This window comes from Nilaparvata lugens, chromosome 8 (genome assembly GCF_014356525.2).
Source record: "Nilaparvata lugens isolate BPH chromosome 8, ASM1435652v1, whole genome shotgun sequence".
Taxonomy (NCBI): domain Eukaryota; kingdom Metazoa; phylum Arthropoda; class Insecta; order Hemiptera; family Delphacidae; genus Nilaparvata; species Nilaparvata lugens.
In genome coordinates this window covers 29,592,697-29,619,532 of record NC_052511.1, presented here as the reverse complement: position 1 = coordinate 29,619,532, position 26,836 = coordinate 29,592,697, and the positions used below count along the sequence as shown (strand labels likewise).

General features: G+C 34.1%; 1 protein-coding gene across 1 annotated transcript; it reads left to right on the top strand.

Annotated features, from left to right (window-relative positions):
* The first annotated feature begins 3,778 nt into the window (after window positions 1–3,778).
* On the top strand, window positions 3,779–25,831 carry LOC120352829. The gene is made up of 4 exons (XM_039435113.1): window positions 3,779–3,856; window positions 7,697–7,847; window positions 15,479–15,720; window positions 23,788–25,831. The coding sequence occupies exons 1-4, from the start codon at window positions 3,779–3,781 to the stop codon at window positions 24,019–24,021; spliced, it is 705 nt and encodes a 234-aa protein (XP_039291047.1). The 3' UTR covers window positions 24,022–25,831.
* Window positions 25,832–26,836: the final 1,005 nt, after the last annotated feature.

Here is a 26,836-nt window from a genome sequence, read left to right as displayed (position 1 = left end):
AATGAAAGAAGAAAGGATAAGAACAGCCGAGACCGTCACACATCATTCAATATTATTGATAAATCAATGAAAGAGTTTGCAAGCAAACCTCGCAGAGTAAGGCGCAGTTGAAATGTTACCTCAGTTTACCGCAGTTGAAATTAATCTTTGAGATGGGGAAGGAAATAATCCTCCGAACATTAAAATCAATAAATTGAAATATAGTTCAATATATTAACTAAAATATTCCATTTATTTAATTTCCAACCCCTTCTAAGTAGCAACATTTATAATTGAATGATATGACAGCTCAACAATTCAAGATTTACCCCATTCATTACTTGTCATTGATGATTGTTAGGCATATTCAATAATCACAATAAGATTGTAATCATGTTTGCAATTAATATACATAATAGATCAAATAAATAGAATTTCCAAAAAATAAACAAAATTTAAATCAAGTAATTACAAATTATTTATTATCCTGTCCCATTTATTTTGCGAAGTAGTTGCCTGTGAATTTTCCATAATAATATTGGTTGTTTCGTAAATACCTGGTGTATTGAAGTGAGGAGGCCTCCATACACTTTATTCAAATTTTTCACTTATTAATTTTTCACTGCACAAGAAGTTCTTGAAGTATCCTTTTACGGCGAATTTAGATCTTTTCTGGAAATATTGGTTTCCTGTGATGAGTTGGTCAGCAAGGATTCAGCTTCCATGGCCATAACTAAGACATCCTGTGATACTAAGAGGCTACGAGTCTACGACCGCTGTACAGCGGAAATTGTAGAAATTACTATGGATACATATGTGATGAATGAGGTTTTCAACAAATATAAATAAATTGCCATAACTTGGGCCAGCTAGAATGAATACTCAATTAAATTTTCGGACATGATTACTTTTCTTTTTTCTTTTTTTTTTAATAACAAACAAGAAAATTTACATATTTAAAAAGGAAATAAAAAAAAATAAAGAAAATAATAATAATATCACAACTTGTGATGTATGAAATCGTCTCTGATCAACTACATATTGTAATAAATAGAAAAATTTAGCATAAGCTAAATAAAAATGGAATCAAAGGAAAAAGTTAAATTTACAACCTCCACTCACGAAATTCAGAGACAGAATGGATCATCGAGCGTTGAAGACAGGGTAGCAAACAAGACAGTGACATAAGCAAATGGAATTATCAAAATTAGACAAAGAAACTAGAGAGAAAGAGCAATGCAAACACAAAGCTACCAACAAGGACAGAAAAAGGGAGAAAGAAAATAGCAAAAAAGAATTGGAGAGAACAAGAAAGTAGATTATTCGAAGGGTACAGCTCGATCCCATAAGTGCATCTTTGTCTCACTGAGAAAAACAAGCTGATAATACAATCGAATTTAGAACCGAAATAACAGAAAAACAAGATAAAAATAATCACGTCCAAAATTGTTACAATAAAAATGAGATTGGTCATGCATGGAAGTAGGGGAACAAATAAAGGATACACCATAAAAAATAAAAATTTGATATGTATATTACACAGAAATATCAATGAATAAATAAATATAGAAATATATAGATCAAGCAAAAATAGTAAATAAGAACAAATATATCAAAAAGAAAATATCACAGATTGGCTCACTACTTTTTAGTTCTTTAGCACAAAACGTTACCATGTGCTTTTTTAAATCATTAATCGTATGCATTTATTTTATGCAGCTCAGATATCGACTTGCTGCTGCTTGTTGATTTAAAAATCTCACCATATATCTTCTTTCCAAAAATCATAAAAATAATCAATTGATAAATCATAAATCTCAAATACATTAATATGTATAGATCTCAGTATATATTTCAGGGCTTAAGGCTCGGCCTCTGGTGGAATTAGATAAATCAATTTATCCAGTGAACAAGAGCTACATTTATATCTTTATAATTCAGTTACTATGCCATTCTAAAGATCAAATAGTCTGTGCCGATCTGCTAAGTTATTACCTATATCTTAGGTAATATATTTATAAATACTCTGATTACATCTGATACATAAACTGAGTAGTGATAACTTATAAATTCTTATCATTTATATAAATATCTATAGATAAATTTGAATCGGCTTGCTATTGCCGCCCATTAACTATTGCAATTTGATTGGTTCATGCAAAATTCATAAATGTATCCATGCGCCTACTGAATATCCCACTTCCTTAATATTTTTATTTACTTTATGTGTTTTGTTCATGCTCATTACAAATAATAAGTATTTTTGAATTTTATAAGTTGTTTTTCTCTCTACAACAAGTTGCCATGTGTTTACCAAATCCTCTAGTTGAATACTATTTGTTTACAACAAATTTTTGCCAAGGTGCCTGGCTAGATTTCAAATTATATGGCTTGATCAATTATTAGGTTGCCGACAAGTAGGTATTATAGCCTAATACCTACAAATTTCTAATACTCTATATAATATAATAAATAGAAAAAATGAAAATTCTTTTCTATTTGGCTGTTCTAATTTTAGCCATGATACCCGTTATTATCTAATCTTTCATTTGTTGCTATCGCAATAATGGAGCAGCTGTTTGCTCAAGACCTATAAAATTCTTTCAATTAGGATTTCGCTTGTTTATCAAAATTTGATTCCTTACAACACGTATACAGGTGTAAAGTATAGGAAAATTATGTTTGACACATCTCACATCTGAACTAGGATTGATTAACTTGAAATTTTGCATATAAATTCTTGCTTAACCGAGGATGGTTATAGACCTATTTTAAATTCTTCAAGATTTGATTACATAAAGTTTTCAGTTTGTCAAGTTTCAAAATAGACCCTTGCAAAGCACGTGTTACCTGCTAGTTTCAGAATAAAACAAGATGATGCTTTTTCATATCTCTGAGAAATCAGGGCTGGAGTTCCTCAAGGAAGGGTGCTGGGTCACCTCTTTTACCTTCTCTCAACATCCGATATACCTCAAACCAAAAATGTAACAGCAGCAACATCTGCTGATGACAGAGAGCTTGGCTCAGCAGTTTTATCAATTAGTGAAATTGTTTAAGATTCTACTGAGAAATTGCAACTGGCATTAAACAGAATCAATGTTTTGAAAAAAGCACTGGCCTATAAAACTGAATGAAGCAAAGTCAGTTCAAGTTAACTTTATAAACAAAAGAGTTCAACATATCCCCTTAACACTCATTGGGCCCGTTCTGTGTACATGGAATGTGGTAAATTGTCTGATTCACAATTTACCAAGCAAAAACTTTCACGTTTCATGGGAGGAATTTTGACAGATTCTGTTCCAGAATCCTGTTCCAGTCCCAACTTTCTGCCCCACAGTCAAAGTGTGGTAAATTGTCCGACCTGGTACTGTTCCAAATATCTGAGCTCTCATTGGTCGATTATTGTAGTCTGCTTGCTTCTCTGCGCATGCGCTGATAGTTTGTTTACCATAGCATAGAATACATAACCAACAATATGATGTTTGATAACCATTCATTAATTGAGTTTTTTTCAATAAAAAATTTGAGAGTAATGGAATAGAAGAAATTCACACTTTTGTAGACGGTAGGTTTGTAAAACAGCCTTTCTTCATTCACGCAGCTAGTAAACGACACATTTTAGTGTAAATCAACTTTATATGTGCACGCCAAAAGCTTGAACCAAAGATTTTGAAAATGGTGTTCCATGGGAACATTTTGCACTAGTCACATTACGATTGGAACTGGAACAATTTACTGTACACAGAACGTACACAATGGGAATATTGTACCCTACTCCAACACTGTAAAGTATCTAGGCATGACGTTGGATGCCAAGCTTAGGTGGAAGTACATAATAAAGAAGAAAAGAGAACAGCTTGGCTGGCATCAAATTCAAGTAAATGTACTGGCTACTTGGGAGGACATCGAAGTCAATATTTATAATAAATTGCTTCTCTACAAGCAGATTCTCAAGCTGCTACGGAATTAACTCTGGGGCTGCACCCGACCATCCTCAAGCACTTGACATCATCAAGCGCTTCCAGAATAAATACTAATAAGTTGTGTAGACACTCCTTGGTGCATCAGGAACTCCGATTTCCACCGCGACCTGGGAGTGGCGACAGTCATCAGTGGAATCCAAAGATTTGCAGGAAAACAGGAGGAAAGACTTCATCAGCATGTGAATGAGGAAGCAATCCAGCTGCTCAATGTGCATGGAGTGAGAAGACTTCAACGCAGAAAGCCGCACAAATTGATTTAGTGCTGAAGTGTTCAAATGGAATTGCAAAAGCAAAGTATCGTTTTATGTGAAAGATAACCTTCAATTTGATCCTTGACCAATATAGAAGACTGAACCTATGGGGTTTACCTTCACAAACAATATCCTCAACAATATAAGTCAAGATAGAATAGCTTATGGTCTTTAACTAGGTGCTATGAAAATTATGGAAGAAATAATTTGAGTGAATGTTTGGTTTTATTGAGAATTGGTGTTTTTGACTGACGAGTCCATGTTTTAACTTGATTTGCTTTTGTCTGACACATTTTCAGCCGAACGCGTGAATAGATTTTCATGAGATTTGACGGAATTTACTTTTTGAATTGCTCGTCAAAGTATGTGTTGAATTTTTGAAAATTTGGAAAGTATAATTATGTATTTAAGGATATAGTTTTAAAGGAAATGGAATTTCTTCTATAATCTAATACTCTTCAATGTTTGATTCCATTACGAACTGCTTGTTAAATGATCACTTTGAACCATTAATTACGACATAGCAGTCAGGTATTTATAAATAAAAGCTATTAGCTTCTACTTACATTAGTGTAGCACTTGCTTTCGGACACTAGTTCCTTCATCAACACTGGCTGTCACTTCCGTTGTTGAATACATGTGGTTATTAAGCAGCGTGGGTTGTGGGAGTGGCGGGAATTTTTGAACTGTTGGCGGCGGGGGTGGCGGGAATGTTTGAATTTGTGGATTATTGGAGTAGGAGGTTGAAGAGGCTGTGTGATTTGAAGTTGGTTTGCTCATTAAGGATGTTGTGGGGGTCTCTTTTAGTGTGTTTGTATAGGTAGGGATGATTTTTCGGTTGAGACATGTTTTGTTGATGGATATGTGGAGGCATGCTTTTCTAACCTTAAATATCAACGATCTGAAGTGTATGGAGTCTGCTCGTCTGGCTGAATAATACTCTTCAATGTTTGATTCCATTACGAACTGCTTGTTAAATGATCACTTTGAACCATTAATTACGACATAGCAGTCAGGTATTTATAAATAAAAGCTATTAGCTTCTACTTACATTAGTGTAGCGCTTGCTTTCGGACACTAGTTCCTTCATCAACACTGGCTGTCACTTTCGTTGTTGAATACATGTGGTTATTAAGCAGCGTGGGTTGTGGGAGTGGCGGGAATTTTTGAACTGTTGGCGGCGGGGGTGGCGGGAATGTTTGAATTTGTGGATTATTGGAGAAGGAGGTTGAAGAGGCTGTGTGATTTGAAGTTGGTTTGCTCATTAAGGATGTTGTGGGGGTCTCTTTTAGTGTGCTTGTATAGGTAGGGATGATTTTTCGGTTGAGACATGTTTTGTTGAAGGATATGTGGAGGCATGCTTTTCTAACCTTAAATATCAACGATCAACGATCATTTAACAAGCAGTTCGTAATGGAATCAAACATTGAAGAGTATTATTCAGCCAGACGAGCAGACTCCATACACTTCAGATCGTTGATATTTAAGGTTAGAAAAGCATGCCTCCACATTCCTTCAACAAACATTCTCAACCGAAAAAAATCAGCCCTACCTATACAAACCACTAAAAGAGACCCCCACAACATCCTTATGAGCAAACCAACTTCAAATCACACAGCCTCTTCAACCTCCTACTCCAATAATCCACAAATTCAAACATTCCCGCCACCCCCGCCGCCAACAGTTCAAAAATTCCCGCCACTCCCACAACCCACGCTGCTTAATAACCACATGTATTCACAACAGAATGACAGCCAGTGTTGATGAAGGACTAGTGTCCGAAAGCGCTACACTAATGTAAGTAGAAGCTATAGCTTTTATTTATAATACCTGACTGCTATGTCATAATTAATGGTTCAAAGTGATCATTTAACAAGCAGTTTGTATGGAATCACATTGAAGAGTATTATTCAGCCAGACGAGCAGACTCCATACACTTCAGATCGTTGATATTTAAGGTTAGAAAATCATGCCTCCACATATCCTTCAACAAAACATGTCTCAACCGAAAAATCATCCCTACCTATACAAGCACACTAAAAGAGACCCCCACAACATCCTTAATGAGCAAACCAACTTCAAATCACACAGCCTCTTCAACCTCCTACTCCAATAATCCACAAATTCAAACATTCCCGCCACCCCCGTCGCCAACAGTTCAAAAATCCCCGCCACTCCCACAACCCACGCTGCTTATAACCACATGTATTCAACAACGGAAGTGACAGCCAGTGTTGATGAAGGAACTAGTGTCCGAAAGCGCTACACTAATGTAAGTAGAAGCTAATAGCTTTTATTTATAAATACCTGACTGCTATGTCATAATTAATGGTTCAAAGTGATCATTTAACAAGCAGTTGTAATGGAATCAACATTGAAGAGTATTATCAGCCAGACGAGCAGACTCCATACACTTCAGATCGTTGATATTTAAGGTTAGAAAATCATGCTCCACATATCCTTCAACAAAACATGTCTCAACCGAAAAATCACCCTACCTATACAAGCACACTAAAAGAGACCCCCACAACATCCTTAATGAGCAACCAACTTCAAATCACACAGCCTCTTCAACCTCCTACTCCAATAATCCACAAATTCAAACATTCCCGCCACCCCCGTCGCCAACAGTTCAAAAATTCCCGCCACTCCCACAACCCACGCTGCTTATAACCACATGTATTCAACAACGGAAGTGACAGCCAGTGTTGATGAAGGACTAGTGTCCGAAAGCAAGCGCTACACTAATGTAAGTAGAAGCTAATAGCTTTTATTTATAAATACCTGACTGCTATGTCGTAATTAATGGTTCAAATATAATCTAATATCGCTATACAAGGTTGATGAAAAATATGGAAACAGCTAAATATTTTTTTTACAAAGATAATGACAATATGTTTCTATGGAAATCCTATTCGAATTAAAAAATCCTCTTCTCCATCCCTTAAAATTGTTGTCATCTAGGATCCGCCATATTGAGTCCAACTTCTTATTTTTTATGGTAAGGTGGTCATGTATACATAATACAAAACAGAATTTCAAGAAAAATGAATGCCGTACATCATATTTTTTATTGGATAAGCAGACATACTGAAGTTGGGAAAGAAAAAACAGGCTTCCATATTGCCCAAAACTTCTTCTATTTCCAAATTTTGTCTCAAATCGTCCAAATATTATGCAGGTTATGTCCATTTCCATATCGAACACAATATGGTAGTGTTATGGTATGGTATGGTAGTGTTATGGTATGGTATGGGAGTGTATGGTATGGTAGGGTAGTATTATGTAGTAGTGTAAAATTAAATAAAAATTCCCATGTACCTTTTGAGATGTTTCATCATAGTTATCTGAATAAGCGTTTGATATAATATAGTGTGAGCTATGAAATTTTCTTCCCAATATACTTGGGCTAATACAGCATTTCACAAATACAATACATTATTGAAAGTAAGCTAGCTCTATTGACTTTTCTATGTTTGACAGTGTACTGATGAAGAATTGGATTGTGGAACGGAATGCCTCCAGCTTGTGCTGAAACATGCAGGTACTCGAGCAAAACTCATCAATGGACCAGAAGAGTTGTGGAAAGTCACACATAAGAAGGATTTGTTCACTGCCAACTGTTGTTTGAGAGGTAATTCAACTTTCATCACTTTAATCTGGTGTCAAGTCAATAGTTCTTGTAACCATCATGGATTGAATGATAATTCAGCTACATAATATATTCAATCAAAACTTCTTTCTCGCCATTAATTTCATCAATTTATGAAAAGATTTAAAATATATTGCACTTGAGATGTCATATCATATATTACTTCCTTAGGCTGGCCACTAACGGTTGAACATGCATGATTTAAATGCATGCTACACAGTCTTCATACATTGTTGTGTCATCACAGCTGTGATCACAGTGAAATGCTTTGAGCAACATTTTTTGAGGCTAGGTTTTTGCACCTCCGATTTTTGTTGTTTATTCTTTTTTGCTGCTCTATTTGAGGTTAAATTATTTTTCTATCATTTTGATTTGTAATTTTCACTGGTTTATTTAATGTTATTGGTTATTCATTTTGTTAGAAGCCTCTTGCTGATGATGAACATGTGTATGTGTATTTGTATATGTAAACATGACATGCATGTTGTGAAATTTGTCTAAGCAAAAGAGTGGACTGTATAAAGGGGTGAATTTGTAGGTTATGAAATTTAGTAAAGTAATCAGAGACTAACAGAATCCACATATAAATTTGAAAGGAGGAAAGATCCAATGTGCTTACATAATATGTATTGAATGAAAGCAAATTGGCATGTACAGCAAATGGTAACTCAGGATTGAGATTGAAATAAAAAATACCAAATGAAAGGTTGAATATAATCACAACTTTAATTAAAATGTTTGTAGTGCAAATAATAACTGAAAGAGCTCTGAGAAATTTAGAATAGTCAATGATTAAACCCAAAATTAAACAACAGGCTTGATGAATAATGAAAGTTACTAAATATTGAAAAATCACAATTAAAATAATCAAATTGAAAAAGTGCTCAAGTAACAAATACAAGAGTACTTAAAAAACTGAATCAGCAAAATTTGTAATGAAAAGTTTTATAAGAAAAAAAGAAAGTTCAAAATCAAACAAATGATGAACGATTACCAAAGTTCTACAATAAATTTAGAATGGATAAGCTGAACAAACAGTAGTCACAAAGTTAAGCTAATAATCGATACAAAAGACAAGATTTGCAGAGGTGCAAGAATCAAGAGACTGAACTGACACAAAGGAAACTAAATAAAAATACAATATTAGTGGAATACAAGTAAAAGAATGGTTATAATTGCTTGCTTGAATTTAAATAATGACAAGATAAAGGAGTGATGTTTAAACACTTTATATACTTTGAAATATTTAAAGATTGATTTACAATAAAACAATATGAATTTGAAATCATGAGATTAAATACTTTATAGATAACCAAAATAATTGAATGAGTTTGAGACTATTTAAACTTTTAGAAATCAAAATGAAAATACATTAATATGTGAATTAATAATTGAAAAACAAATAAAAATTATTCAAAATGAAGGTTACTAAATATTGTCAATTTTAAAACCAAAAGGATACAATCACCAATGAAAGATGAAAGCTTTAAAATTAGTGGAAAACACTCAATTAGAAAGATTCACTAAATATTGAGATAATATTGAATATAAGATTCACTGATAAATTAAGACAAGTCTAGGAAGATAGAGCAAATGTACTTTAAAATCAAAATATCCAATTTAGAAGAGATAGCTCAAGATCTATAACCAAAGTGGATATTTTGCTACAGTTGATGTGATGTGAGAATATCAAAAATGTTAAATATAGGACTTATCTCAGAAAGTTTGAAGCAGCAGCAGGCGAAGATGAGCACCAGCGTGTCCACGCAGGTGGTGCAGATTAGAATGAGAACCTCAAACCAAGATTCTGGAGACCAGCAGGAATCCAGGACGACTCTAGGCTGACAACAGTGAACCCCTCACTGTTATAAGAAACCGATGAAACTCTGACGAGGACACTCCAAAGGCGATGGTGAGATTGAATCTGAACGTATGGTAGTAGCATTACCAGATACAAGACAATGTGAAAGAAGAAATCGATTCTTCAATGAGTAGCATTGCAAAAAATCCAAAATTGCAAGCTAGATGCGAGATCCAAAACATAAGATGAATTTGGATTGAACACTGAATGAATGAAGAGGTTTCAACACTGAAGAAAAGGTTCATGTACAATGCAAGGTTGTGACGCACATGAAAACTTGGAATGGAGATAAATCAAAAACTAATGAATCAATTTTGAATTGGTGAATGGCGAGATGTATAGCGCAGATTGATTTGTCGAAATCAATGCTAACAGTGACCATACTTCATAGAAATACTTGAAGTTTTGAAGAAACATTTGGGACTTCAAAAAGTTGATGCACAAGAGACAGGAACAAGCCGGAAGAACAAAGTACAGTTTAGGCTCGGAACCAAAAAAGCAACAAAAAAGGAAATGACTACGTGATTCAAAATACTGTCAACACATAACTGACGATCACACTAATATAATGAGAGACAATCTATTTGTAAAATATAATTGAAAATGATTACAAAAAGTGAGTATGGATTATTTATCTATACAAATATCTAAAAGACAAAATTGAGACAAAAACGAAACTACAAGCGGCTATGAATTCTCAACTGCAATACAAAAGGCAGTGAGTTGCAGACATTAAAACAAAATGACAGCTGATAGAAAACAACATCGTCTATTAACCTAAAAACAAAATAAATAGGTAACCTAAAAAGTGGAAAATGGTAAGTGAGATTTAACACATGTTCTACCATTAGTAGCTAGCCTCACTTGCATCATTGCTTAATCTGAACCATTCATTTCTAATTGTATGGTTTATTTTTAGTCACACTCCCCAATAATGCAGCATTATGATTTTTTAAATCTCATTTTGATGGTTAATGATTGAGTAACTGAATAACTGTCATGTATTAGTTGTATCAATACTCTTAACAGTTCGACTTGACTAGGAACTTTAATCCAATCCACTCCTGCAACTCAACAGCACCTTGCTAAGCTCATATCTGTGCGTAAATGCATTCTGCCATCATTTATGGATACACGGTACTTCAATGTACAATGTAGAACCTGTCTGAAAATGTTAGAATTAATTGTGTAAAGTTCAGACAGGTTCTACATTTACAAAATCATGAATATCTTATATAATAAGAGAGAGTAGGGTTGTGTTTGTTTGTGTGTTCGTTTGTTCGCATCAAAACATGTTAACTTGTGGATTGCATACCGGAAAAACGGGAATGATTTAGATCTCCAAATTTTGCACATAGATTCTAAAAATATCAAAATCGTGCACCTCGAAGCCCAAATTTCAATTTTATTTCTAGATTTTTCAGAATTCATGTTTAAATTTGATTCATGGAACATTATATGGCATACCTACATTGTTGTAGATGTGTTTGTATAAAGGAAGCTCATAGAGAAATTGATACGCTGGTAACAATGTGTTGCAATATGTGTTTCGATACAGGAAGCTCATGTTTCGATACCGGAGTTTTGATACAAATGCTGGCAGCTTATAGCGATTGTGATATTATATTATTGTGAGTTGTTAAGTTTTGAATAACATTTTATTGATTCTCAATCTTTCAAATTTTCGAAAAGCTGTTTTTGTCATCTTTAAATACGATATTATTAAACACTAAAAATCATCTACCATACAACACTACCGCCGCCGGTACGAGCGGTGAGTTTAATTATGTAAGAGTTTTGATTTTAAATGAAATCAATACAATAATATAGCCAACATACTATATTGTTCCGCTGACAAATTCGTAAATCAGTGAAATATTGACAACTTTTTCTTAACATAAGAGATGTATTTCAATAAGTATGATGAAGGTTAGGTACGGTACCGTATGTAGCCTACTGAAATCCGTGTATCAGAAACGAAAATTTGTTGAACCCAGTTGAAGAGCTATATTATTCAGCTTTTTGAACAAACATTTTAAATAATACGTGTCGGATTATTTTGAACAAAGTGCTATAAATAATCATTTTCTAGCTATTTTGGGGGCGAATTCAATTGCAGTCCAAAATTTAACAGCATAATTATTTGAATATTGCCGGCATTTTGCATCTATTTATTTGTATCACTTCATAAATAGATACAAAAATTAATGGATATCGTTATGAATTATCAGACAGAAACGAATTGAATCTTTTTTAAATGAAATATGCCACATTTATTTCCATTCTATCACTGAAAAGTGAAAAGATAGGTAGGCTACGGGATGACACAAACTGTTCGAGTCAGAGTAACGATAATGTAATGGAGGTTATAACGTTGTTACAAGACAGTCTATTTCAACAGCGGTTGTGGAGTAATGGTAAAGTGCTCGGCTTCAAAGCAAAAGATACTCGGTTCGAGCCCCGAGAAAGTTTCAATTTTTTTTTTGTTTTCATTTTTTCCCTCGAAACGTATTATTAAAAATTATTTTTTGAAGGAAGTTGTTTTCATTACGATTGAACTTGGATTTTATAAAATAATTATTTAATGTAAAATTCTGCAATCAAGTTAATTAATTATTAATAGGTATGTCAGTTTATATTTCAAAAAAATCTTTAGTATTGTCTCATGGATTGTCATTGTTCATAATTATGTAGTAGGCTTGCTATAGTTCCATTTTTCTACTATCTTTTCATAAACTGATATTTTGTAATCAGCATTATTACATTTTCAGTAAGTTATTAATATTTACAGCTCAACTCAACATACGGTATTATCTCTAGCGCATTTACAGGTTTTGTTTCTATTGAAGATTAGAACATGAACAGTAGTTACGGTACCCAAAAAGAAATTAATAACGAGAAAGACCCGAATTTAGATAGAAGTCAATACGATTTCAGTTCAATTGAACTGAGGAAATTTTTATTATCATTCTTCAATGGTGATGAAAATCTAAAAATGAGACAATAATTAGTAGAGGAATAAGGAAACGACAAAGAACAAAATATAGACAATATATAATATTGCAGGAAATGCCATTATAATCATAGAATCACAATTATCCAACCTCGGCTATCTAACCATGTGGACTATGTTTATTCTTAATTTTCACTCACATTTCTGAATTTTTCAATTGTAACAAGTAGTTAGAAAAGCATTATTTCAATGTGTTCTTTTTATATTCTTTATTATGCATGTATAGGTTACATACCTCAATTAACAGTGGGCTACAATATTTGGCCTGATACATTGTTAAATGTATTATTATAAATTATATTTTTGAAGGAATTTGTTTTCATTTCAATTGAACTTGGATTTTATCAAATAATTGTTTTTAATGTAAAATGTTGCCCACCAGTAAAAATGAAATTAACATAGGCTTCATGCTGTATCATTGAATTTCATAAGAAAAACATGAATAGATCTCAATAAAATAAGTAATAAATTTATATTCTTCAGTTATAATGTATTCGGAGTGAAACGAATATTTTAGGTATTTTGTTTGGAATTGGGGAAACAAAAGGCTGCCTGATTCAAATTGAGGAGGATCTAATCGATACTAAAATTTATTGATGTATTGAAAAAAATCAGTAGGCTATGATTCTGTGAGGTTTTCAAGTATTGTATCTTCTTCAGTTATCTATAATACTATAATAATGGAAAGAACTGGCTTAGAACACGTAAGGAATAGTAAATTATGTTTGACGCATCATCACATCTGAACTACTCAACTGATTAATTTGAAATTTTGAATATAGATTCTCAATTATTAACCGAGGATGGTTATAAGCCTATTTTCAGTGCTTCAAGTTTTCAATTTGTCATGCTTCCAGTTGTTGTATAGAAACAGCAGAACATTTCTGTTAAAAGGGACATTAGATGATAGGTATGATTGGGGATACTATTCAAATAAAAATAACTGATTTTCTGTCGCATAAAAATATTGTTCCGCCATATTGAATTCAACTTTATTTTTTTAAATTGGAATGTTGTATCGAAATACTTGATTTCGATACAGGAATACCAGAGAAAATGATTGGTGAACACCACACCGATTTCTCAAACCGTTCAAAAGTTATTCTCATTCAAAGATACTGATAAAATAAATCATCTATCTATCCATCATCTATTCTATAATGATGGAAAGAGCTTGTTCATTTACGTACGGGAAAAATTATGTAGGAAAATTATGTTTGACGCATCATCACGTCTGAATTACTGGACTGATTGATTTGAAATTTTGCATAAAGATTCTCCATTAACCGAGGATGTTTATAGGCATATTTTCAAATTTAGAATATTTTATTACGTCAAGTTTTCAGTTTGAAAAGTTTCAAAATAGACCCGGGTTACCTGCTAGTTAATAATATGATACATGTATTTTCTTAGTAGAAAAAATCACCAAGTCACATTTATAAGTTTTATCTAATTATTTTTCAGCATGAACGGGCAAAGTGGTGTAAATAATATATAATAAATTATAAAATTATAGCCTATGACAAAACTTCTAACAGAATCAGGTCTCACAGCAGTTAAGTCATGGCTTGATTTGCACACGCTCACTTTAAATACAAGAAAAAGCGTATATATGGCTTTCTCGCTAACAATAATTCAATCCCTGCGGAAATGTTAAATGGTGGAATTAAAATTCATTTGTTTGACTGTACTGAGTCAAACTCAGATTTTGTTGTTAGGGACTGTATATGTCAATCGCTGATAAACGTGAAAGAAGTTGAATATCTAGGTGTTTTAATATATCAACATCTGAAGTGGAATGCACATATTGATAATATGTGTAAAAAATGAAATATATTGTTCATAAATTCTACAGATTAAGCAGTGTTGGAGATTTAAAGTTATTGATGATGGTGTTTTCAGCTTATGCCCAATCCACATTTCATTATGGTATAGGGGTTTGAGGGGGGGTGCCTTAGACACTCATTTCAATAAAATAGGTGTGATTCAGAGGCACATACTAAAAGCTGCTCTCCAAAGGCCGAGACGATATCCCAGTCACTTACTTTGTGAAGAATTCCCGGTTTTGACAGTGGGACAACTCTATATAAAAAATGTAATACTTTATATCAATAGATCCAAAATACATTCAATCCATACATTCCAGCTTATAATTTCAGATCGCCATCAAATTACCGTGTTTCCAGGACATAGTATGCCGTAGACAGTTCCCCTATGTAGTAAATACATTAATTAACCTGTTATCCAATATTCAATTTTAGATAGCATCACTAAATCAAGCACTAAAAAATAATAGATTGGATTAATCAACAAATGTTTTTCACCTAATTCACAACACAATTTGATTTTTTTTCTCTAGTATTGCCATGAGACCTACATACAGTATAAATATAGGTTTTCCCCACTTTCACCTTGATTGAATTGTATAGTTATATATTATAGTTTAGCTTACCATGTTAAATCAAAATTTTTCTATTCGAAGTAATAGAATCGTTTTCTGTTTTGCTACTCGTCACCGCCACTCAAACTATGGTTTTGCCGGTTTCGCCGAAATAGTATATTATTATGTTGAAAAATTATACTTCTTATTCTAAAATATTACATTCTTTAATCTGTATTTGATTGTAAACATTTTTTGTAAGGCAATAAATTTGAAATTGTATTTGAGACCTTCAAGTATTTAAATCTATAAAAGGTGAATAAGCAGTTTTTTTTTTTAATTGAATTGTGTTTGAGCAGAGAGGAGCAACGGGGTGTGCATAATCTCTGAGCAGCAAACTGCATCGAGCAAAATGTTGGAGGAGAGTCTATCGGACAAAGTGTTGCGCATCAAACGCGTGGACAGTGTTGCCGAGCACTCGTCTCCCTCCACCGACCACAATCAGGCCACCTTCAACACTGTCATTATATTCCACATGCACGAAATACAACAGGACGAGCATCTACTCGATTTTGCCTCACTGTTGGATGTCGATAAGAATGTAAGTAATTGCAATATGTTTCGTTCCGCCAACTAATACCTCTGAATAAGAATCGAGAAATCTCTCCATCTATTTTTCTATGCTAACACCTACTAACACTATTAACACGAACGTGCGAATTGTAAATATGGACATCATTATTAAATGAGATTAGAATTATTATGCTTAGGGTTAGTGAAATATCAGGTTAGGGAAAGGTTAGAAGTTGGATTTTTGCTTCAAATTGCCAAATGCTAGCATTTTTAATAATTATTTGATAACATTACAATTTCGAATAAGGAATTTAGTCATTGTAATTGAAAAACGCCTACTAGAGCACTGAAGGGCTGCTCTCATTTGGATAATTACTTGGTAGCTTCCTGGAACCTATATAGAGAGATCAATTCTATTCCATCAGCATTCATTATAAATAACACCAATGCTTTTGGCAGTTTCAAGTGAATCTCACTTTAGTAACAAAACCTCATATCCAGCCATAATGATACCTTTAATCGCTCATGCAATTTATCAAACACATATTGTGTACTTTCTACTTCTATCTGTAATGTAGTTTTTATTAACACAAAACTTGTGTTTTATTTTTTAGAAAATAAATCTAGATTAAGAATAATCCTGCACAATTACTGATAACAGTGTTGCATTTATTGTAAGATGTAGGCATCTATAGTGATATTCAGGTTGTCAAGTCAGCACCTGTTCAACATTGGTTTGCTATCCTTCTCTGTCATCAGACAAAGCAGATGGCTCTTTCCTTTTCTAGCTCCGCATTGCTACCAAATCGTTTGTAGACTTAATGAACTACGGTACCTGGGTATTTAATCTCAATTATTAGGAAAATTTATTGTTAATCACTGAAAAGATATGATATTCTCTTGACGAATAGAATATATTTGAGATAGAATTTATTATTATCGACAAGAATCAAATTCAAATTTCAAATTGAAAACAATACAATGTATACAATGATATTAATCAACAATTGATATCAGATGTTTAGAACATATATACCGGGATAACTTGAAAAACAGCAATGTGGAAGGCGAAGGAGACGCCAAATAGCAACTATGCATTCCTATAATTTATACTGACTTTATACAGGAATCTCATCATAGGTATTTTCCCTTTCTACTACTATGTAAACTACTACTTGTGTAAGCACGATCTGCCTTCACCGAGCATGTAAGGGTGGGAAAATGAAAAACAAGAAATGATCGTACAGGTTTTTGATAATTAAAACAAAACAATAAATTATTTGTACAAAATTAGAATTATAATTAGAAATAACGAAATAATAATAAACAGATGAATATTTCAAGGGCTACTCGCTTTGCTGCTAGTGAAGATTCATTTGTTGTGGTTATGAAAAATTTAAAACAATGACTCAGTAGTTACCTACCTTTATGAAAATGGCTTCCCAAATTGGCATCCACTGGTTGAAACGCGACGTTAATTATTAATTAAAAATCAAAAAAACTGATCTAATGAAGTGGGTTTATATCCCTTCCTATTCAATAATACAATTATCTTTAAACTGCCCGAACTGTGACAGGAAAACTGTATTATAAAACAAGAACAAAATCTATCCCCTTCACCAGAACAGCCGGACTTTACTCACAGTCCTATCGAACGAGCTCACACACCACAAAAGTAAAATTTTGGGTATTAATATATAAATCAGTCAATGCCAAACATGAAGCCATTTCAAATACATATTTTTATCAGTCGCACAAGCGAGCACGTTTGTTATCAAAAACAAAAGAGAAGCTACAATAAATTTTGATAACAAATGAAATAAACAATCTTTCTGTCGCTGACACAAATTGTTCAAAGACAAAAACACTGTTCATTAAACTTTTCTAAATAAAAACTCTAAAATCCTGATCAATATGAGATAAATATATGATTCATATATATGTCCCATATGACCAGGTGACACATCACCCATCCCGCTGAAAGACTCGTCCCTGAGTCTGTAGTCAAGAGGGGAACAAAAAAAATAAATAATGATTAAACAAAATAATATACTCGGGAAACAAACGTGTGCCTGATTGACTTGATAATGCTACTATACATTGAAATCAAACTTTTGTAGAAAGGTAGGTTACTCAAACTAAATTACAAACATTCAAATCAAATTCAAAATGAAACTATGCTGCACAATAACATTGATTAAATATGAAACTAACTTTCAATATTATACACATTAATATACATGAATATTCAACTTATTATGAAAAGAAAATCTCAATTGACAATATATTTATTTGTGAATCAACATTGAACTACTTCAAAAGCTGCAATAAAAATCGAAGAAGAAAAAAAACTTTATAAGTACATATGACTCACAACTATATAGTCAAGAAAGAAAACAATAAAACAGTTAATCCATCAAAAAGCAACTATATAACTCTTAACTATCGATTATATGTATCTTAGGTTGTGCTACCGTTACAGCAGATAATTTACACACATACAACTTGATGCCTAAATATGCACAGAATAAAGTTAAAAACCCTAACCAGCCAAATAATATATAAAAAACATAACTAGAGGAATTTACAACATCTCCCCAAGAATTTGGAAGATCTACTTTGTGAAATATATCTGACGATATTACGTCTTGAACTGTAAATTCCGGAACCTTTATATCTATATCAGTTTTTAAAATTTCGCTAAAATTAACAAAATTAGGATTGAAATGCGGTTGCAAAACATCAATTTTTAACGAATTAAACTTAACCCAATGTAAAGGTAAGTAATGGAGAACCTGAGGTTGTTTATCAACATTTGCGTCACACGGAAAAGTCTTTCTCACCATTATTCTCCCGCCGACCGAAATCTCGCAATGACAGGGTAAAACCACATACATTGCTCCCGGCATAGGTTGAAGATGATGAAACGAACCTCCCTCGCAAGTGACTGTAGTGTTGGCCTGTATATTCGCGACGATATACTCCGAATGCGAAAATTCGACGATCTCCAACTCCTGCTTAGCTGGACGACAGCTTAAACTGCAATATTGTTGGATGTCCTTCAGCTCTGTCGCCGCAAACAAGTGATGCATACATCTTGATGACATATGTCCTCCATGCACCAGCCGCGGAAGATAGCATAAGAAATCGTCCTGTGCCCGACAAGAAGAGAGATGATCTCCCGAGATGACCTGAATCTCACCGTCCTCCTGTCTCCGCGCCAAAACGAAATCCTGCTGCTGAAGCTGACAAATCTGGCCGTCGAAATACATAGGTGTCCTCACATACTTGTGCAATTGAAACTGTCCGCCGATGCTGACCAACGGTACTTTTAAGCTAAGCACCATGGAGTTCTCCTTCACCACACAAGTCGTAAGTGGAAGATCAAAATATCGCTGCAAATCCGATAGAGGTACTGTATAGGTAACTGGTGTCCTTTCGACTTATATCCTTTCTCCAATCTGAAGAGATCTGAACGTAATAAATTGGGGTGTACCAGCGAAAAGGGTAAAAGCTTTTTATCACAGCGTTACTTCGCAGTATTTATGAATTTGTTTTTTGAAAATCTTCAAATCATCATTACTTTTCAAGATTTGAGGTAGCTTGTTATAAAATTTCCTACCAATATAATCTGGTTTTTGTTCAAATAACCTACTATTGTGACCCATTATATGATAATCTGCTCTGTTTCGCGTATTATACTCATGAACATCTGAATTCTGGATCACACCACTCGTTTTCACATGCATTACAACTTCATATACATACAAAGATGGCACAGTTAATAGACCAAGCTTTTTAAATAAAGGCCTACAAGAGTCTAACCTATTCACTTTCTCTATACATCTGAGTGCCTTCTTTTGAATCTTAAACACCCTGTCCATATTTTGTTGAGATGAATTACCCCATACTAAAATAGCATACCTAATATGAGATAGTATAAGTCCATGGTAAGCAGTTAACAGTAGTTTTTTATCATTCAGCCTAGCAAGCTGCCGCAGGACAAATACCCCAGATGATATCTTATTACATATCCTCTCAATGTAAGGATGCCATGTTAATTTCCTGACCAATAAAATTCCCAAGAATGCTACTTTCTCTTCTTGGTCTAATTCATTTTCCTCTACAAACACATTTATTTCTCTATCCTCTACTGAATTATATTTACTTTTGAATTGTAGGAATTGACATTTCTTACTATTTATTGTTAATTGCCTTTGCTTCAAGAATTGGACAATTGACTGTACTCCAGTAAAAGCATTTATTTCTAGACTATCTAATAAATAATTGTTAAAGATAAGCGATGTGTCATCAGCAAACAACAGAGCTCTGTGATCTTTTAACTCTTTTGGTAATTGGTTCACATACAACAGAAACAGTAAGGGACCCAGAATTGAGCCTTGAGGTACTCCAGCCTGGACCTCCAGTTTTTGAGATTTAATTTTTACTATTTCATTCCCATCCACCTTGGTAAGCTCAACACACTGGTTTCTACCTATGAGATATGATTCAAACCATTTTAGTTCTATACCATTCACACCTACAGTTTTTAGTATTTCCAATAATATTCTATGGTTCACACAATCAAAAGCTTTGGATAAATCAAGAAATATTGCGGCTGCCTTCTCACCTGAATCTATTATATCTATTAGTCTTTCAACAAGGGATACTATTGCAGTCTTAGTAGATTTCCCTTTCTGGAACCCATGCTGTTCATCACATATGAAATTAATTTCTTCCAGGTGCATCAATAGCCTATTTAAAACTACTCTTTCAAAAATTTTACTTATTACATTTAGAATACTAATGGGTCTATAATTTTCAACTCTTTCAGAATCACCGCTCTTGAAAATTGGCAAAATTTTTCCTTGTTTCAGATCATCAGGGAAAATACCCTGCTCTAGTGAAGTATTAAGGAGATGCAATAAAGGGTCCAGTAATTCATTTTCACATTCTTTTAAAATTTTGCTTGAGACCCCATCCAATCCTACTGTTTTTTTGTTATTCAAATTTTTTATTATTCTTAATAATCACGGAGTGATCCGTGGTCTAGTGGATAGAGTGCTTGCGTAGCAGCATAGAGATCCCGGGTTCAAACCCCACTGAGAGCCAAAAGTTTTTTAAACAGATCACTCCCGTGTTATCGGATGGGCACGTTAAACTGTCGGTCCCGGTTGAAGTATGACAGTCGTAAGGCCCATTGACGGCTTAAATTATATATTCAGGCGGTGGAACATTCCCGCAAGGAACTCCCCACCAACAAAAGCCATACGAATTTATTTTTTTATTATTCTTGACAACTCATCTCTTGATAATGGATGAAATTAAATACCTTTTCAATTGGCTCAGAATTTAATGTAGTTGTATTATAAGTATTAGTGTTCAGTGACTTTTGGAGATTATATGCAACCTGTTGATAATACTTATTGAAAAAGTTACAAATGTCTATACTATCATCCATATAATTTCCATGTTCATCGATTATCCTAGGGACATTAGTAACTGTATCTTTTTGAGCTGCTCTCCTATTTCTATTAATTACCTCCCAAACAGCAGAGTTAAAATTGGTACTAGTTGTTAATATTTCAGCTGTTTTCTTACACTTAGCTTTCCTCACTTCTTTTGCATAATTTTTCTTTAGACATTTGTATTTGACTTCACTCGGAACATCCCTCACTAATTTAAATTCCTCATAAGCTTCCCTAACAATATTTCTTTGAGTAAGAATATCTTCAGTTATCCATTCATCTACTTTGTTTAATTTACTTTTTACTTTGACTTTTTTTATTGGACAGCATACACTAATGTGAAATCTTAGATTATCAATGAATTGCTTATATTTGTAATTTAGGTTACAACTGTTATAAACACTAATCCAATTTTCTTGAAGCAGTTCCTGCTTCAAACAATTTATATTTCCTAGCTCATATTGCTGAATTTCTTTTACAAAAGTTTTTTTTCTGCTTGGATTCTGGCCCTGCAACTTAACTTCTAAAATTTGATAGTTATGATCTGATAGATCTGAGCTACCTAACCTGACATTACAACCTTCTATATTTGTGAGGATATTATCAATAATTGTCTGTGAAGTTCGAGTTACTCTTGTATATTCGTGGACCTTAATTTCTAAATTATTCATATTAATAATATCTCTAATATCCTCTGTCATTTTATCCTGCCTGGCAAAATCGGTATTGAAATCTCCTACTACTATAACATTTGTGAAACGAGCGGTTGTAATTTCCAAAAGTGTATGGAGCAGCTCACATACTCACATACTCACATACATGTGAGTAGAGGTGAAAAATGTAAGTTAATAACTGGTTTGTGAACAGTGTTTTTTCCTCCGATACATTCTGTTGTACGAATAATCTCATACTGTCTGTTAATTTGCTATACGCATCGTGAAATTGCTGAGAAAAATTTCCAGCAAACTGCCTCAAGTTGCGAGAAATCCGAATTAAATCTTTGTGGTCGTCTGCAACCAACCCTTGGAATGCGTTGAGGTGATCAGCTACATGTTTTTCGTTGAATTCCAGCTTATGAAGTTCACCATCCGTCGCTACTGCACAGCAAAAATGAAGAAAATCGCCGACAACATCGATCGCTCTGGTTTTTCGTGAAGCAAAAGAAGGTAGTAGGACTGTGTTGGGCTATCTTGAATATTGAATAATGTTTTCTATTGTTTTGTTTTTACACTGTACACACTTACACTTTACAATGAATAAATTACGTGTATACAGAAAAAATCCATATTTACTCATAATAACAGCTGAACACTTTTGTATCGAATTAGCTAGCTTATCCTGAGAAAATTTCGTTATATAGAGGTGAAAAACCAATATAATTCTGAAATGCCATGTAACCAAATTTGTTACGTAGATGGTTTCATTGTTCAGAGGATAACAACATTATAAAAGAGAGCTCGACTATATTATGATACTTGATAATGATAATATGTAGATGTATGAATAGGCTGTAAGTAATCTTGAACGAAATTCAAATTAATTGCTATGAGTCAACCCGAGGACTTCTGCTACTGCAAATAATGGCAGAAGGGAGAAAAGCAAGAAGGAATTTAGATGAGCACAGAAGTCTTCAGGCTATTTGATACCAATTAATTTGAAATTTATTCAACATTAGCCTATTATTACATATGCTTATCTATTTGCATTTGAATAATGCAATTTCTTCTTTCGTCCATCTGTATAAATATTAATTACATGATTTTATTCGTGCAGCTAAATGAATCCATGAGAAAAATCAGTGGCACAATAAGACCAACAGAGACCAACTGGCTACCTGTGCTGTGTAATGTCCTGCCACCAGACCTCCGCAGATTGAATAAGACAAGACAACTTGTTAACAGGGTTGTCTCAAGGAATGAGTTGCCAATAGCTAAGGAGCTAAATAATGCACCAGCAAGACGGCTACAATCTAGGAGGTATCTGAGATTAGATGATCAGAATGGCCAGGAATTTGGAACAATTTGGAAGGCAAGGTGGTCCTCCTCATCAGTAAAGAATAAACACCTAATTGAGGATCCAAAAGGAGAGGTGCCAGGGACACTGCTTGGCCGCCGGCAGTGGTGCTGTTTGAACAGGTTCCGGACATCTACTGGAAGATGCGCCCAGTCTCTTGCCTTATGGGGCTTTACATCTGACCCATATTGTGAATGTGGCGAGATACAAACAATGGAGCACTTGGTTTCAAACTGCCCTCTGTTCCCATGTGAGGGAGGATTGCAGGAGGTGCATGCGGCAAGTGATGTGGGGCTAAAATGGATGGAAGGAGTATTGCAGAGAATAGACATTTGAGGCAGACCGATAGAGGCCATTCCAAAATATGCAGTAATACTGCATATAGCATATTGTCCTTCAATGTACATTTTTAACGTAATTTTTGTTATGTGTTATTTTCTTTTAAATTATGACAAGTCACTTCTGTCGCTTCCACATGCTGGCCCATAAAGCATAAGCTTTATATATATATATATATATATATAATATATATATATATAATATATATATATATACATACATAATATACATACAAGTTTTATTATTTGAATTTGATTATATTAATTATTTTGCAGGGCTTAATCGTGCACATAATTGACAACGCTCGAGTAGATGGAATGCAGAGTATGTCAGTGTACAATCTGCATCGCAGCGGCAGAACGATGGCGCACCATTACGAGAAACTGCACAAAGGAGTGGTGGTGATTCACTGTGTCTCCGCCAATGAGGAGAGGCGTCTCATCGATCTTGTCTCCACTCTGGTGCAGGCAGATCCAGCTACATTCACCGGACAAACATTCTTCTTGTGAACGTCCAGGTTTGCCCTCAACCCAACTCAACTTACCCTTTCGATCATATTAGTTTTATTTTTATCAATAATTCATCTATACTACTGGATATTTGTTCAGTAGAGCCTTGGTTGATTCATTGAACGAGCGAATTCTTACTTTTGACTTAAGGCCGAAATCGTTGTCGGTCTTTGTGTTTGTCCGTATGTTCTACAATAACTCTTGAACGATTTGATCAATCGGCTTCAAATTTTGAACACATTTTCTTCAACCCTTTTTACATATCAAATCCGTTGGACAACAAAATGTACCGACTCATTCGTCCTTTTTCAGAAAAGAAAAAGGATATGTCATCAATATAATATATGTATATGCTATAGAATATATGAGGGGTTAGAATAAAAACTCTCATAATCCCAAAAGTCAATTTTCAACAAAACTGGAAAAACTGTTCTGTTGAGCTAGTATGCTATAGTGTATAGTGTATGCTATAGAATATTTAGGGGGCTAGAATCAAAACTCATATAATCCCAAAAGTTCAAAACTAATGCTATCAATATTAGTACTCCATTAGAATCTACAATTATCCTATTATGGGTTGAAATAAACGAACATGGATTTGTTGAGTCGTTACTTTCCAATAAATTGATATTGCCAGATGTACCTGGTTGAACAATACTATTATTGATGAGTGTCTCATTAGATTCTACAGTTATTATTTATGACAATTCTGGTGTTCCATTGCTTTCAAAAACTTCTGTACTATTGTTGGATGGTCCTGGTTGGAAAATATTGTTATCCAAAACAATAACCTCACCAAAGTCAATTTCAATCAATTTCCCAATTTTAGCAGTCTCTTCTTCGGTTGTAAAGTTGGAATCTGGAAAAGATAATTGAAAGAGATGGTCTTGGATCCATATTGTGTTGTATGGGTAGAAGCATCTAAAACTGTCGCCTTGTTGATCATATCCAACATTTTTGCCCCCTTGAAGTCATTCTGAAACAAGTAAATTGAACAAAAACTTTTTTAATTGTCCAGTGTGCAATATCGTAATTAATTGATCAGTAATTTTCTAAAATAGATTGCATTAGATAAATAACTTGTTCCAGCACATCAATACGTGTATTATTTATCGTATTAAGTATTGTATTATTCATAAATGAGCTGAGTTAATATACCGGCTATCTACTTCTTAAAAGGAATAATCTTATTCTGTCATGCAAGCACCATTGAAAAAGGGATAACTTTTGGCTATAGAAGGAATGATCACATCTATAGCAAATCAAATCAAATCAAGTTTAATTCAATGATATCACTTACATGACAAATTCCATTATACAAATGATATTACAGATCATGAATACAATACTGTTCGCTTAAGAAAAATCTTGTCTGCAAACAGGAGTGGAATACATTCAGAATTCAACTAAAAATGCTTATCTATAAACACAAATAAAAATACTAATCTTAATTAAATTAAATTATCTTAATATTCATCCCACTCACACACACACACACACACACACACACACACACACACACACACACACACACACACACACACACACACACACACACACACACACACACACACACACCATGGAGAAATCATAATTTATTTAAAAAATTTTGAAAGAATTGAAACAAGTGACTGTCAAGGGTAGTGATGTAAAATGCCTGGGCATTTATAAGTCGGGGCAAATGCCTGATATAAATGCCCGGGCAAATGCCCAAAACCCATAAATGCCCAGGCATTTTGGGCATTTATCTCTTTTAAAGACAAATTAATAATGTTTTAGCCATTGTATGTACATAGATGCATTATATATATTTATACAGGGTGCGGCAGCTACGATTAAGCATTTTTTAGGAGTAATAAAAAGTGACTCAGGATATATAATGGAAACATGTTTTTATTTTCTGAAGCGGTTCATATACCATTTTATATTACTTAGTTTTTGAAAATTATGTCCTGAAGATGGCGACCGTTAGCATCAATACATTGTTGAAGGCGATCTCTGAAGTTTTCAGCAGCTCTGCACACATATCGCGGGGAATGGCATTCACTTCGTCAATAATCCGCTGTTTCAACATTGCTAGAGTGTGAGGGCGGCCTTTGAAAACCCTTTCCTTCAGATATCCCCAAAGAAAAAAGTCGCAAATGCTCAGATCTGGTGACCGCGCAGGCCACCCAACATCACCTCTCAAAGAGACTAGGCGTCCCGGAAACATCTCTCTCAAAACGTCTAGTGAAATTCGAGCTGTGTGAGCAGTAGCTCCATCTTGTTGGAACCACAAATCCGCCAGCCCGTGTTCTTCAACCATCTCTTCTAATTTGGGTTGCAGAAAGTTTCTCAACATCGAAACATAACGTTGGGAATTCACTGTCACGGTCACTTCTTCCTCCTCAAAAAAGTAGGGGCCAACCACGCCAAATTGTGATATGGCACACCACACCGTCACTTTAGGAGAATGTTGAGGTCTTTCATGAATAATTCGAGGGTTTTCTTCAGCCCAGTAGCGAAAATTTTGCTTATTCACGCACCCACTAAGATGAAAATGTGCCTCGTCACTACTAAAAAAAGCTGCATGTGGAGGGATTTGAGCAAGCATTTGCTCACACAAATTTTGTCGGTTGGCGTAGTCTACTGGGCGTAATTCTTGAGCAATCATTATTTTAAAAGGATGAAACTTTAAATCGAAATGTAAAATCCTTCTTAAACTGCGGTCTGAAATCCCCAATGCAAGAGAATGTCGTCGAGCAGAGCGTTCCGGTGATTGTTCGAATGCTGTTCTTACCCTCTGCACATTTTCTGGCGTTCTAATGGACTTGCG

Bases quoted from the DNA above. Each gene is read 5' to 3' on its own strand.
- LOC120352829 (XM_039435113.1), top strand. From the start codon at position 3,779: ATGACGTTGGATGCCAAGCTTAGGTGGAAGTACATAATAAAGAAGAAA. The intron at 3,857-7,696 runs GTAAATGTACTG...TATGTTTGACAG, and splicing joins TTGGCTGGCATCAAATTCAA to TGTACTGATGAAGAATTGGA. The intron at 7,848-15,478 runs GTAATTCAACTT...GTGTTTGAGCAG, and splicing joins TGCCAACTGTTGTTTGAGAG to AGAGGAGCAACGGGGTGTGC.